The sequence below is a fragment of the Stegostoma tigrinum genome, chromosome 14 (genome assembly GCF_030684315.1).
Source record: "Stegostoma tigrinum isolate sSteTig4 chromosome 14, sSteTig4.hap1, whole genome shotgun sequence".
Classification (NCBI taxonomy): Eukaryota; Metazoa; Chordata; class Chondrichthyes; order Orectolobiformes; family Stegostomatidae; genus Stegostoma; species Stegostoma tigrinum.
Window position 1 is genome coordinate 72,546,116 of NC_081367.1, and position 15,072 is coordinate 72,561,187.

General features: G+C 44.9%; 1 protein-coding gene across 2 annotated transcripts in view; it reads left to right on the plus strand.

Moving 5' to 3' along the window:
• LOC125457988 (sodium/hydrogen exchanger 9-like) overlaps nucleotides 1-15,072 on the plus strand; it is a 453,786-nt gene that overhangs the window by 189,128 nt on the left and 249,586 nt on the right. For both annotated transcript variants that reach the window (XM_059651223.1, XM_059651224.1), the window contains exon 8: nucleotides 13,894-13,994. In XM_059651223.1, coding sequence (XP_059507206.1) covers nucleotides 13,894-13,994 — 101 coding nt within the window. The remainder of the gene's footprint in view (nucleotides 1-13,893; nucleotides 13,995-15,072) is intronic.

Below are 15,072 nucleotides of genomic sequence, written 5' to 3' on the forward strand. Positions count from 1 at the left end.
AATTTGAATTGAATAAAATATCTGGAATTAAGGATCCAATGATGAACGTGAATCCATTGTCGACTGTCGGGAAAACGCATTTGGTTCATTAATGTCCTTTAGGGAAGTGAAATGCTATCCTTACTGGGTCTGGCCTACATGTGACTCCAAACCCACAGCAATGACTCTTAACTACCCTCTGGGCAATTAGGGATGGACAATAAATGTTGCCTGGCCAGTCATGCCCTCATCCTGTGAATGAATAAAGAAATAAAAGTAATCACAGATGCCATGTAAATGATCACATGTTGGGACAGTTTACTGGTTCTGTTTTCTGAGCGGGAGGGTGAGCTGTGAGGAGGATGCAGAGATGCTTCAGTGTGATTTGACAAATGTGAGGCTATCCCTGGAAACCAAAATGATGTGGAGGTGCCGGTGTTGGACAAGGCCAGAATTCACAGACTCCGGGTTATAGTCCAACAGGTTTATTTGAAATCACAAGCTTTCGAAACGCTGCTCCAAAAGCTTGTGATTTCAAATAAGTTTGTTGGACTATAACCTGGCGTTGTGTGACTTCTGACCTAAAACAGGAAACTGATTATTATTAGGCAATAGACTGGGGAAGAGGGAGATGCACCGAGATCTGGGTGTCCCTGAAAGTAAGCACAAAGCAGGTGGTGAAGAAGGTAAGTGGGATGTTGGCCTTCATAATGAGAGGACTGGAGTACAGGAGCAGGGATGTCTTGCTGCAATTGTACAGGGCCTTGGTGAGACGACCCCTGGAGTACTGTGTGCAGTTTTGGTCCTCCTTCTCTGAGGAAGGATGCTCTGACTGCGGATGTGCTCAGTTTTTCCAGCATTCTCTCTCTCTCTTAATTTTCTCCTAAGCTTTGAAGTCACCGCTTTAGCATGCAGAACAGTGACTGAAGCAATTTGTCTCATTCCTCAGGAGTGGCCTTCCCATTCCGCAAGCTCCAGCCCTTTCCTGAGTATCTCCCTTCACCAGAACAGAGGGCTATTTCAAACTGTTCTGTTCTATTTAACAAGACAAAGCAACCGTCAAACAGCGTGATATCTCATTCCCATCTGTTTCAGATTCTGCTCTCTGCTCTTTTTGCCAGAAGTTATGAATTAGGGATTTCACAACTAAAGATCAATAAACAAAAACGAAGTTGCTGGAAAAGCTCAGCAGATCTGGCAGCAACACTGAAGGAGAAAACAGAGTTAACGTTTCAGGTCCGGAACGTTTGAGGAAGGGTCACCGGACCTGAAACGTTAACTCTGCTTTTTCTCCTTCACAGATGCTGCCAGACATGCCAAGCTTTTCAACAACGTTTTTGTTCCTGATTTACAGCATATGCGGTTCTTCTGGTTTTTGTTAAAGATCAATAAAACTCAGTAATTTCAATATAATTCGGGCAAATAATGGAAACCAAGATTAAAATGATTTTCGAAATTTTCCACGTTCACATGTAGAATCACATTCTTAAAGAAAAAAAAATACACTGTTCCATCTCTTCCTGTCCTTTTTGTTTTCAGGTAACTTTCTGAATTATGGTGAAAGTACTGAACAACGGTTTAGCCTTTGTGGTGAAATCAGTGTATTAATGTTTCAACAGAAAAAGAGGGAGTTGCAAAGGTTCCCAGAACCTGTTGGCTCTGGTGCATCCAGACAGATGACTGTACTTCCCAAAGCTTTCCAACCTTCCCCAGCCCTAGGCACCCAGTCTAAAACCAACTGGATACTCTCAGCAATCACAACAAAATCTTCGCACTTTGTTCAATTTCCGAACACACGTTTTCAAACTTGGCTGCATTTCCAGTCTGAGGAACACAGCTTTAACCAGTCTGAAACCAGTTGCATGACTCATGTCTCCCAAAGAAAACAGTTCCCTGCCCATCTCTGCGTAAGGCCAGCAAGCAACAAATTGAAAACAACATTCGCTCATAATTACAATTTATTAAATCAATCGGTAACTGATGACCCTGCTGAAAATGAACTGTTTTGAAAGAGTCTTTAATTTTCAAATCCAGTGGCTTCCCCACTCCATGTTGCAATGTGAATCACAAATATCCAGTGACATTTTAACACGTTTCCTTACTTCCTAACCTATTTTTCTAGTCATTTTTTTCACATTTCAAATGTGACTCTTTTCTAATGTTAAAGTGCTGCTAGTCCACACTCAATTATAGAATCCCCACAGCGTGGAAACAGGCCCTTTGGCCCAACAAGTCCATACCAAACCTCAGAGCATCCCACGCAGGCTCATCCCCCTATCAGTCACCTAATCTAGGACAATCTAGCACGGCCAATCCACCCTAACCTGCACATCTTTGGACTGTGGAAGGAAACCGGAGCACCCGGAGGAAACCCACGCAGACACGGTGGGAATGCGCAAACTCCACGCAGACAGTCACCCGACTGGAATCGGACCCATGTCCCTGGCGCTGCGAGGCAGCACTGAGCCACTGTGCTTCCCATTTCCTCCTTTTGCCCTTTCATGACCTCTGTCCTATCAAGAATTCCCAAAATACTTCACTGCTTCCTGAGAGGATAGAGTGTTAGGGCAGGTCTTTCCTTTGTCCCCCTGACTCTGCCTTGCCTTCCCTCCCCATAGCTGGAAGATTGAGGATCTTGTTTTTGGATGGGAAGTGTCTGAAGGGATTGAAGGTGCAAACTAATTGTTTGCCCTCCACCCATAACGTCAATACCCAAACCAAGTGGGTTTGAGTTCAGAGGCCAGAGTAAATCTGAGTAAGTCAGGTCATCACGGTGGCTCAGTGGTTAGCACTGCAGCCTAATGCACCAGGGGCCCTGGCTTCAATTCCAGCCTCAAGTGACTGTCTGTGTGGAGTTTGCACGTTCTTCCCCTGTCTCTGTTTCCTCCAGGTGCTCCAGTTTCCTACAACAGTCCAAAGATGTGCAGGTTAGGGTGGATTGGCCATGCTAAATTGCCCATAGTGTCCTAGGATGTGTAGGTTGGGTGGATTGGCCATGGGAAATGCAGGTGTTGAGGATAGGAGATAATGGGAACTGCAGATGCTGGAGAATCCGAGATAACAAAGTGTGAGGCTGGATGAACACAACAGGCTGAGCAGCATCTCAGGAGCACAAAAGCTGACGTTTCGGGCCTAGACCCTTCATCAGAAAGGCCCGAAACGTACAGCTTTTGTGCTCCTAAGATGCTGCTTGGCCTGCTGTGTTCATCCAGCTCCACGCTTTGTTATCTTGGTTTGAGGATAGAGTAGGTTTGAGTGGGATGCGCTTCAAATGGGCAGAATGACCTTCTGTCTGCACTGTAGGGGAGTCTAGTCCCACTCACTCTCCCAAAATCCCCTTCCCAACTTGCGGAGCAGCAGGATTCTCTGAGTACTAACAGGCCTCATCAGATTCTGTCTCTGACGCCTTCTGCCTCTCATATCTTTCGATCACCTTCCCAGGGTGTCCAAGAGCACAGTAACACCCATACCTTGACTTTGTTTCTAAACGAGCTCATGTCCCACAAACCAACATGAGAATTCAGTCACATGAACAATGCCATTTGTTTTAATAATATGATTCTTTCTCAATTCACGATGAGAACCTGGGCCAAGTTGTGTTATTTCAGCCTATTGCAAGCAGTAGTTCATTCAAAACACCACGACTGGTTCCACGTCCCGGCAGTAGACTAGACCTGATCAAATGATGGACAATGCAAATTTCAGAAAACATGAATTCTAGAAGATACACCCCTGTTTTCTCATCTCTACCAATGATGGTGTTACCATGGCTATACAATTCAAGTATGCTCTTCAGTGGCTGTTTGCTGGAAAAAAGTGGACAGACCGCCATATCCCTGACCCTGAAGACATAAATAGATGAACACCTTGTTCGTTTAGCTTTGCATCCTTTATGAAACGTTGTTGCTCAACAGAACTGCAAGCTGTTTTAACTCATTGTGTGACACAGCAATGACATTACCCTGAAATACACTGAGCAGTGTGCAATCTCATTTCCACATGCATAATCCTCAGAATATTAGGGTGGCATGTAATGAGTCTCATTGGAAAGCTGGTGTTAACTCACTGGAATTGGGTTGGTGTTTCAATGTGGACTTCGCAATCTTCAAAATCTCCTCACCCCCGACCTCATCCCAAAACCAGTCCCGCTCATCCTCCCGCTCCTTGGCCTGCCCGTCTTTTCTCCCATCTATCCACTCCTCCCACCTCACTGACCTATCCCCACCTCCACCTCCTACCTACTAGCCTCATCCCCCGCCTCTTGACCTGGTCATCTTTCCTCAACTGACCAATCCCCATCTCAACTCTCCACCTACACTTACATTTACTGGTTCCATATCTGCTCCTTGATCTGTCTGTCTTCTTTCCATCTATCTGCTCCTCTATCCACCTTCCATCGTCACCTCCCCCCTGCTCTTTATTTTAGAGCCCCATTACCCTCCCCTATTTCTGAAGAAAGGTATAGGCCCGAAACATCAGCTTTCCTGCTCCTCTGATGCTGCTCGGCCTGCTGTGTTCATCCAGCTCTACACCTTGTTAGCTCAGATTCTCTAGCATCTGCAGTTCCTGCTATCTCCAACTGAGATTCTGATTTCCCCCTTGAACACAGGATCTTGGATAGTCGCTGTGCCACCCCGGCTGGAGACCAAGTTCTGATCAGCAGTCACTTTCACTGGGATAGGATATGGATAGTCAGGCAGGATCTCTGAGGCCATCTGCAAATTACAGGATAGAGGGGCTGAACGTTATTGAAATGGAGAAAGGCTGCTGAACAGAAGGATTGGGAATCCGCATCCACGGGTCACAGAAATCTGGCATCCAGGTAAAGAAGACAAAAGGAATGTTGGCTTTTATTCCAAAAGCAGCCTACAAGTAGATTTTGCTAAAACTCTGCAAGGCCTGGAACTCTGATCAGTTTTGGGCTCCTTCTCTAAGGAAAGGTATCCTGGCATTGGAGTCAGTCCAGAGAAGATTCATTAGGCTGATCCTGGGTATGGAGGGACCGTCTCATGAGGAGACGTTACGTGGGTTGGGCCCTGTACTCATTGGGATTTAGAAGAATGAGAGGTGACCTTATTGAAGCAGGTAAGATGAGGCTAAAATACAAAATGAGTACTTTGTATCAGAGTTTATCTCCAAAGAGTATGTTCTGAAATCTTTAGCCCTAAAAGCTCTATCTAACACCTCCTTGAAAACATTCAGTGTTTTGACCTTGACTGTTTTATGTCGTAGTGAATTCTACAGGTTTCCCACGCTCTGGGTGAAGCAATTTCTCCTCATCTCTGTCCTAGATGTTCTAACCCTGTATTCTTAGACTGTGAACCCTTGTTTCTGGACTAACCAAGCATTGGGAACATCCTTCCTGCGTTTATCCTGTCTAGCCCTTTAAGAGTTTGATTTGCCTTTACATTTCCATTCTGACCCTATCGGATTTGGCCTGGCTGTCGCTTCAAGAATTTGCTTTAAATGCATCATACATCCCTTTTGTTTTTGCTCAGCACATTGGTCAACTCTATGTCATCCTAGGAACCCTGGCTTTGATCTCCTTACTTTTTGCACTTGTTGAAATAAACTTAGTCCTTCCCTGAAACATCACCTTAAAAATAATTTCATAGAGTATCACATGTCTTCTTCTGTGTTTTTTTCCATTTTACCCTGGTTGGATCCCTTCTCTTTATGTTAAAGTTAGCCCTCTCTGAATTCAGAAGTTCTACTTTAGATCCTTCCTTGCCATTGTCCATTGCTAATCTAAAACAAATGATACAATGACCAATCCCTCTGATGAAGGGTCTAGGCCCAAAACGTCAGCTTTTGTGCTCCTGAGATGCTGCTGGGCCTGCTGTGTTCATCCAGCTCCACACTTTGTTATCTTGGATTCTCCAGCATCTGCAGTTCCCATTATCTCTGATACAATGACCACCCTTACCCAAGTGTTCCTGAACCCTGTATCCTTGTCTATTCAGCACACAGTCCTCGCTGCTTCTAAACTATGTTTCTCCACTTGCCACTGTATCCTATACCAGCAATTTACACCTGTAGGCCACTAGTCTTATTCACAACAGACTCAAAGGGCTGAATGGCCTACTCCTGTTCCTATTTTCCAATACCTCTGTTTATCTAATATCTTGTGCGTTTACGTACATGAATTACAAAAAGGTCTTTGTATTCCTTATTGTCCTTCCTAATGTGTTTCTATCTAAAATGGTGTGACTTCCTTCTCTAAAGATAACATGGTGTGAAGCTGGATGAACACAGCAGGCCAAGAAGCATTAGAGGAGCAGGAAGGCTGATGTTTCGGGCCTAGACCCTCTCTCAGAAAAGGGGGAAGGGAAGAGGGTTCTGAAATAAATAGGGAGAGACGGGGAGGCGGACTGAAGATGGATAGAGGAGAAGATAAGTGGAGAGGAGACAGACAGGTCAAAGGGGCTGGGATGGAGCCAGTAAAGGTGAGTGTCTGTGGGGAGGTCAGGAGGAGATAGGTCAGTCCAGGGAGGACGGACAAGTCAAGGAGGCGGGATGAGGTTAGTAGGTAGTAAATGGAGGTGCGGCTTGAGGTGGGAGGAGGGGATAGGTGAGAGGAAGAACAGATTAGGGAGGGGGGGACAGATTAGGGATGCAGTGGGGAGAGGGGAGATTTTGAAGCTTGTGAAGTCCACATTGATACCATTGGGCTGCAGGGTTCCCAAGCGGAATATGAGTTGCTGTTCCTGCAACCTTCGGGAGGGGCATTGTGACTTCCTTTTCTAATGCTATCCAGCATTTTCATTCTTTTATGCACCCTATTCCTTTTATATTAATTTTATAGCTGGTGCAACCCACTGTCAATTGAGATTTAAATCCTCGCTCATGTATTATTGCTCTGATGGTTAATAGAGAAACTTGCAAACTTTGAGATTTATAAACTGTGTCACCAAGGTTTTCCTTCCTGAAGAACATACTTCAGTTTAGAATCTGCATGTATGCATTGACTTTGCACATGTTCACTCCATTTGCATGACACTGCATTGATCTGCATTAAATATCAGCTGCTAGACCCAATCTAATCTCTCACTGCATCCGGACCAGATTGTAGTCATTCTTTCCCCCTTCAGGATTCTAACACTTGCACAGATCTTTGCAATATCGCCAAACCTGTGGACAATTCCATCATTATTTTCACCTAAACTAAGCTATAAGAAATAGGAATGTGAGTAGGCCATTCAGCCCTTCAAGCCTGCTCTACCATTCAACAGGATCAAGGTCAGGAGTCACACAACACCAAGTTATAATCCAACAGGTTTTTGTAAATCACAAGCTTTCGGAGCACTGCTCCTCCATCAGGTTACCTCTCTCAGCAGGTTTCATCAGGTAACCTGATGAAGGGGCAGTGCTTTGAAAGCTTGTGATTTCAAACAAACCTGTTGGGCTATAACCTGGTTGATAAAATGTGAGGCTGGATGAACACAGCAGGCCAAGCAGCATCTCAGGAGCACAAAAGCTGACGTTTCGGGCCTAGACCCTTCATCAGGCTATAACCTGGTGTTGTGTGATTTCTGACCTTGTCCACCCCAGTCTGACACCGACATCTACACATCAGCAGGATTATGGTTGGCCTGACATTCCTCGCTCCCACTTTCCTGCTCTTTCCTTGTCACCCTTGGTTCAGGACTGATCAAGAAAGAATCTCCCTCAGCCTTAGATATACACTAGGCTTCTGTGCCCCACAGCTTTCTGCTGCAAGAAGTTCTAAAGACCCGCAACCCTCCGAGAGAAGAAATTCCTCCTCATCTCCATCTTAAATTGTGCCCTGTTATTCTGAGACAGTGCCTTCTGATCTCTCCCACGAGGGGAAACATCTTCTCAGCAGTTAAAAACTGAAAGAACTGTGGACGCTGTTAATCAGGAACAAAAACAAAAGCTCAGCAGTTCTGGCAGCATCTGTGAAGGAGAAGAAATCGGAGTTAACGTTTCGGGTCTGCTGACCCTTTCTCAGAGCTAGGTTGATGAGTGACGGTCCCTAACACTAATCTCTGTAGGCCTTCCACTTTAAATTAGTATTCAGAAACGTCAACAAAAGATTGAAGTCTTTCAAAGCTGTAATAGTTAATGGTTCTTTACAACAAAGATTTTATTTCAGGTGCTTTCTTGTATCTTTATGTTAGTGTTCACGTGGCTTTTGAGGTTTGGCTGTTGAATGGTTTGATCAAATAATCACCAGCGATAAGATTTACCTTTTCAGAATTAGTAAGAGAAGAGAAGACAGAGAATGAGGTCAGTATTCTGGCATAGCAATATAACAGTTCTAACAAAAAACTCAAATTCTATGAATACCACAAGCTAACTGTAGCCACCTCTGAGGACAGAGATGAGCAGTTAGAGATGTACAGAAGAAACACTCATTTTCAACAATACGTTCTCGTTACACTATTATTAGTGGGAAGACTTGAAGATAAATGACATTTAGGAATTGTGAATGCACCTAGAAAATGATCCTCTGCTTTATATCAGCTTGAGTATTTTCATTTGGAACAACATCTGTGTGTCATAAATGAATCATAGAAACCCTATAGGGGAAAAGAAGGCCATTCTGCCCATTGAGTCCATGCTGACCCTCTGAAGGGCACCTTGCTCAGACTCACCCCTTACTCTGTCCCTGGAACCCTGCATTCCCAATGGCTAACCTGGATACTAGGGGCAATTTAGCATGGCCACTCCACCCTAACCTGCACACCTTTGGACTGTGGGAGGAAACTGGAGCACCCGGAGGAAACCCACGCAGACACACGGAGAATGTACAAACTCCACGCAGGCGGTCGCCTGAGGCTGGAATTGAACCCGGATCCCTGGCGCTGTGAGGCTGCAGCGCTAACCACTGAGCCACCGTGCCACACCTAAAGTGAAACGCCATGTGTTATTTCAGTGAACAATAGTTTAAAGGAGGAGAAAGACAAATGTAAGTTTTAAAGTTAGAATACGTGATGAGCTTCAGCAGGAACTGTGGTAAATGAGCCCCATGGTGCCACAATAAGTAATTAACTAGAAAGTCTGCAGCTTGTATCTGCGGTTTTGATGAATGGTTGTCAATGCTGCATTAAGGACAACACAATTGGTGTTGTAATCACAGGGCCAGGGAGGAGCACATTAGCTTGAGTTCTCGTTCTTGATTATTTGCAGTCTTTCTCCCAATTTATGCTCAATTGATCTTTTTCTTGTCGCTTGTTTTAAGTTTCCAATACATGCTTTCTTTTTCTTTCAATAAGTCATGTTGACATGGAGATAGTAAGAACTGCTGATGCTGCGGTCAGTGTCAGTGCAGTGTGGAGCTGGAGGAACACAGGAGGTCAGGCTGCATCAGAGGAACAGGAGAGTCAACGTTTTGGGGCATCGGAGGAGCAGGAATGTCGATGAAGGGTGTAAACCCGAAATATCGACTTTCCTGCTCCTCTGATGCTGCCTGACCTGCAGTGTTCCTCCAACTCCACACTGTACTCAGCCATGTTGACATTCAGAGCTGATATCTCCCACAATTCTAACTCATCAATACCTGTGAGCCAAAAAACCTTTCTATCTTATCCACTCTCCTGTACAGTCTACATGCTTTTTAAATCTTTCATCTTGGCAGCTGCAAGTCAATCCTTTCATCAGAAAAGAGCAGTGCTCTGTTGGAATTGGAAGAAAAATTCTGAGGCTAGGAATTTAAAATGTAATGAGAGAAAGTTTTCACAGACCAGACTTCCTGACATACCTCTCTCCCAGCTCATATTTGCTTGATTCCTGCATTGTACGGTATAGCTGTTCACATTCATCATTTTATTAAAAATGGCCTCTGCTGGACTATGCACAGAGGGTGATGGTGGGATTAACTTTAGATATTTTCTAATCAACCTCTTCCGAGATTTGATTTGATTTATTACCTAAATGCAGTGAAAAGTTTGATTTTGCATGCAGTACAGACAAATCATAACATATAAAGATTGCAAGTTGATTGAACAGAGTGAGGAATGCAGTTGCAAAGAAGGTGCATGAAAAGCAAGATCAACATTATCTTTGAAACTTGAGAGGTTCATTCAGAATTCTGTTATCAGTGGGGAAGAGGCTGTTCTTTAACTTGTTGGTATGTGTGGTTAAGTCTTTGTACCTTTCTGGTGAGCGAGGTAGGAGGAGACTATAATTGAGGAGTGGGGGAGCATGACCTTTGATGTTGCTTGTCTTTCCAAGCCAACAAAAAGTAGCAATGCAGTCAATAGATGGAAGGTTGGCTTGCATGATGAGTTGGGCTGTGTTCATAACTCTCTAGTTTCTTAAAGGTCCTGGACAGAGCAGATGCTTTACCAAGCCATGATGCATCCAGACACAAAGCTCTCTATGGTGCATCTATAAAAATTGGCAAGATACATAGAACATAGAACATAGAACAGTACAGCACAGAACAGGCCCTTCAGCCCACGATGTTGTGCCGACCATTGATCCTCATGTATGCACCCTCAAATTTCTGTGACCATATGCATGTCCAGCAGTCTCTGAAATGTCCCCAATGACCTTGCTTCCACAGCTGCTGCTGGCAACGCATTCCATGCTCTCACAACTCTCTGTGTAAAGAACCCGCCTCTGACATCCCCTCTATACTTTCCTCCGACCAGCTTAAAACTATGACCCCTCGTGTTAGCCATTTCTGCCCTGGGAAATAGTCTTTGGCTATCAACTCTATTTATGCCTCTCATTATCTTGTATACCTCAATTAGGCCCCCTCTCCTCCTCCTTTTCTCCAATGAAAAAAGTCTGAGCTCAGTCAACCTCTCTTCATAAGATAAGCCCTCCAGTCCAGGCAGCATCCTGGTAAACCTCCTCTGAACCCTCTCCAAAGCATCCACATCTTTCCTATAATAGGGCGACCAGAACTGGACGCAGTATTCCAAATGCGGTCTAACCAAAGTTTTACAGGGCTGCAACAAGATCTCACGACTCTTAAACTCAATCCCCCTGCTAATGAAAGCCAAAACACCACATGCTTTCCTAACAACCCTGTCCACTTGGGTGGCCATTTTAAGGGATCTATGTATCTGCACACCAAGATCCCTCTGTTCCTCCACACTGCCAAGAATCCTATCCTTAATCCTGTACTCAGCTTTCAAATTCGACCTTCCAAAATGCATCACCTCGCATTTATCCAGGTTGAACTCCATCTGCCACCTCTCAGCCCATCTCTGCATCCTGTCAATGTCCCGCTGCAGCCTACAACAGCCCTCTATACTGTCAATGACACCTCCAACCTTTGTGTCGTCTGCAAACTTGCTGACCCATCCTTCAATCCCCTCATCCAAGTCATTAATAAAAATTACAAACAGTAGAGGCCCAAGGACAGAGCCCTGTGGAACACCACTCACCACTGACTTCCAGGCAGAATATTTTCCTTCTACTCCCACTGACTGTCTTCTGTTGGCCAGCCAATTCTGTATCCGGACAGCTAAGTTCCCCTGTATTCCATTCCTCCTGACCTTCTGAATGAGCCTACCATGGGGAACCTTATCAAATGCCTTGCTGAAGTCCATATACACCACATCCACAGCTCGACCCTCATCAACTTTTCTAGTCACATCCTCAAAGAACTCGATAAGGTTTGTGAGGCATGACCTGCCCCTCACAAAGCCGTGTTGACTGCATTTGATCAAGCCATGCTCTTCCAGATGGTCATAAATCCTATCCCTCAGAATCCTTTCTAACACCTTGCAGACGACAGACGTGAGACTTACTGGTCTGTAATTGCCGGGGATTTCCCTATTTCCTTTCTTGAAGAGAGGAATTACATTTGCCTCTCTCCAGTCCTCAGGTACGACTCCAGTGAAGAGCGAGGATGCAAAGATCTTTGCAATTGGCAAAGCAATTGCATTTCTCGCTTCCCAAAGCAGCCGAGGACAAATCTGGTCCGGGCCTGGCAACTTGTCAATCTTAATGATTGACAAAATTTTCAGCACATCAGCTTCCTCTATCTCTATCCATACCAGCATGCACACCTGCTCTTCAAAGGTTTCATTCACTACAAAGTTCGTTTCTTTCGTAAAGACAGAAGCAAAAAACTCATTTAGGGCTTCCCCTACCTCCTCAGACTCCACACACAAATTCCCTATGCTATCCCTGATCGGCCCTACTCTTTCTTTGACCATTCTCTTATTCCTCACATAAGTGTAAAATGCCTTTGTGTTTTCCCTAATCCGTTCTGCCAAGCCTTTCTCGTGCCCCCTCCTGGCTCTCCTCAGACCATTTTTGAGCTCCTTCCTCGCCTGCCTGTAATCCTCTCTAGCTGAACTTGACCCTAGCTTCCTGCACCTTATGTAAGCTACCTTCTTCCTTTTGACGAGAAGCTCCACCGCTCTCGTCATCCAAGGTTCCTTTATCTTACCCCTTCTTGCCTGTCTCAGAGGGACATATTTATTCCGCTGGATTTGAAGCTGGACTTGTTGGATCAGAGGTAGGAACACTGCCACTGTGCTACAAGAGGACCCCGTCGGGTTAATTTTAGTTTTATGGCCCAGAGGTATGCTGTCACCACCAATGTGTGTATAGAGAGTGTGTTAGAGGTACGAAAGCGCAGAACTCGCCCCACTCAATGGCTCAGGAGGGATGTTTTGCTAAAGCGATGCAAGACACTGATCAGATCACAGCTAGAACACTGTGACCAGTTTTGGGCCTCTTATCCATGGCAAGATATCCTGGAATTGGAGGCAGTCCAGAGAAGGATCACTTGGCTGGTATCAGATATGGAGGAACTGGTTTATGAGAAGAGGTTGGGCCTGTACTTTTTGGAATGTAGAAGACTGAGAGATGACCTTATTGAAACGGGAGAGTCTAGAACCAGAGGACATAATCTCAGACTGAAGATTCACACCTTTAAAACAGAGATAAGGAGTTTCTTCACATGAAGGGTGTGAATCTGTGGAATTCTTTTCGAGGGCTGTTGAGACTGGGTCATTAATTGTATTCATGGCTGAGATAGAGTTTTAATCAGCAAGGGAATTAAGAGTTATGGGGAAGAGTCAGGAAACTGGAGTTGAGGATTATCCAATCAGCCATGATCTCATTGAATGATGGAGCAGGTATGATGGGCTGAATGGCCTACTTTTGCCCATACGCTGTATGGTCTTAAGGGAGGATTCCTCATTTGGTGCCCAGTCTTTATGCTCAAACGAGAATGGCACCTGTTCAAGGATGGGAAAATCACGCCATGTTTACACTGTAAATGTGAAAGTCAAATTGCCATGTGGCAGAAGGATTCACCTCCTGTGTGATGCCCTTCACAGTTGGATAGTCTGCTGACATTCATGGCCAATGTTCAAGGTGCCTGATGGCCATTTGGACCATGATCAGTTGCCATTCATGGAAACTGTGGCCCAGTGAACGAGGTGGGATGAGTGATGGAAAGAGACCACAAGATAGAGGAGCAGAATTAGGCCATTCATCCCATTGAGTCTGCTCCACCATACAACCAGGGCTGATATGTCTCACAATCCCATACTCCTGCCTTCTCCCATGACCCTTGCTCCCCTTGCTAATCAAGAGCCTACCTATCTCTGTATATACACGCAATGACTTGGACACCCCAGCCCTCTGTAGCAATGAGTTCCACACAGTTGCCACCTTGCTGAGGAAATGCCTCCTCATCTCAGTTCTGAAGGATCATCCCTTCACTCTGAGGCTCTGCCTTCGCGTCTGAGTCTCACCTACTCATGGAGACACCTTCTCCACATCCACTCTATCCAGGCCCCTCAGTCTTCCGTAAGTTTCGGTGAGATCACCCCTCAACCTTCTAAACTCCATTAAGTCCAGACCCAGAGTCCTCAACCTGTCCTCATGTGACAAGCCCAAATTCAGCAAGACAAAGACAGGACTATATTTTATGTTGTCATTTATTATCCTTAACGTACACTTTGAATACTTAACGAAATTCACCAAACTCTCTGAGTTCCCAATGCTGGAGACTGGGATTTTTTTCCTGTTATCCTGGAGTACATTTCTCTCGGCAGAAGCCAGTGACCTTACAGGTGAGTTAGATCAAAACACACACTTTTTGTTTTTACAGTAATTATAGACTGTGTCACAAATGTTGATGACTTGTTATATTTGATTAGGAAGTTTGCAGATGACACTAAAATAGGCGGTGTCGTGGACAGTAAGGAAGGTTATTCGAAATTGCAGCAGGATCTTCAGCAGCTGGGGAAATGGGCCAAGAAGTGGCAAATGGAGTTCAGTATTGATAAGCATGAGGTGTTGGAAAGTCAAATGCAGGTGGGAGTTTCATAGTGAATAGTAGGGCCTTTAGGAGTGTAGTGGAACAGAGGGACCTTGGGAGTTCAGGTACACAGTTCTCTGAAAGTGGAGTCACAGGTAGACAGGGCAGTGAAGAAGGCTTTAGGCACACTGGCCTTCATCAGTCAGGGCACTGAGTACAGAAGTTGGGAAGTTATGTTGCAGTTGTACAGGAGATTGGCGAGGCCGCACATGGAGTATTGTGTTCAGTTTGGGTCACCTTGCAATAGGAAGGATGTTGTTAAACTGTAAAAAGTGCAGAAGAAATTTTCAAGAATGTTAGCAGGATGCGAGGCACTGAGTTACATTGAGAGGTTGGACAAGCTAGGACCTTTCTCTTTTGAGCGTAGGAGACTGTTTGGGGGTTCACATTATAGAAATGTATGAGATCATGAGAGGCATGGATAGGGTGTTCGCATTCTGTCTTTTTCCCTAGTTTAGGGAATCAAGGACTAGAGAGCATCAGTGTAAGAGGGGGAAAGAATATATGGGAACCTGAGGGATAACTTTTTACACAAAGGGTGGTACGCATATGGAATGAACCGCCAGCAGAAGTGTTTGAGGTGGATACACTAACAACATTTAAAAGGCATTTGGACGAATACATAGATAGGAAAGGTTTAGAAGGAAATGGGCCAAGTGCAAGGAAATGAGGTTAGCGTGGATAGACATTTTGGGTTGGCATGGACCTATTTGGGCCGAAGGGCCTGCCTGCATGCTGTGGGACTCCATAACTCTATGGTCCCATTGTCACAACTCAGCACCTGCCAACGTGATTCTTCAATAAATCAACAATGTGTCCATATTTTTATA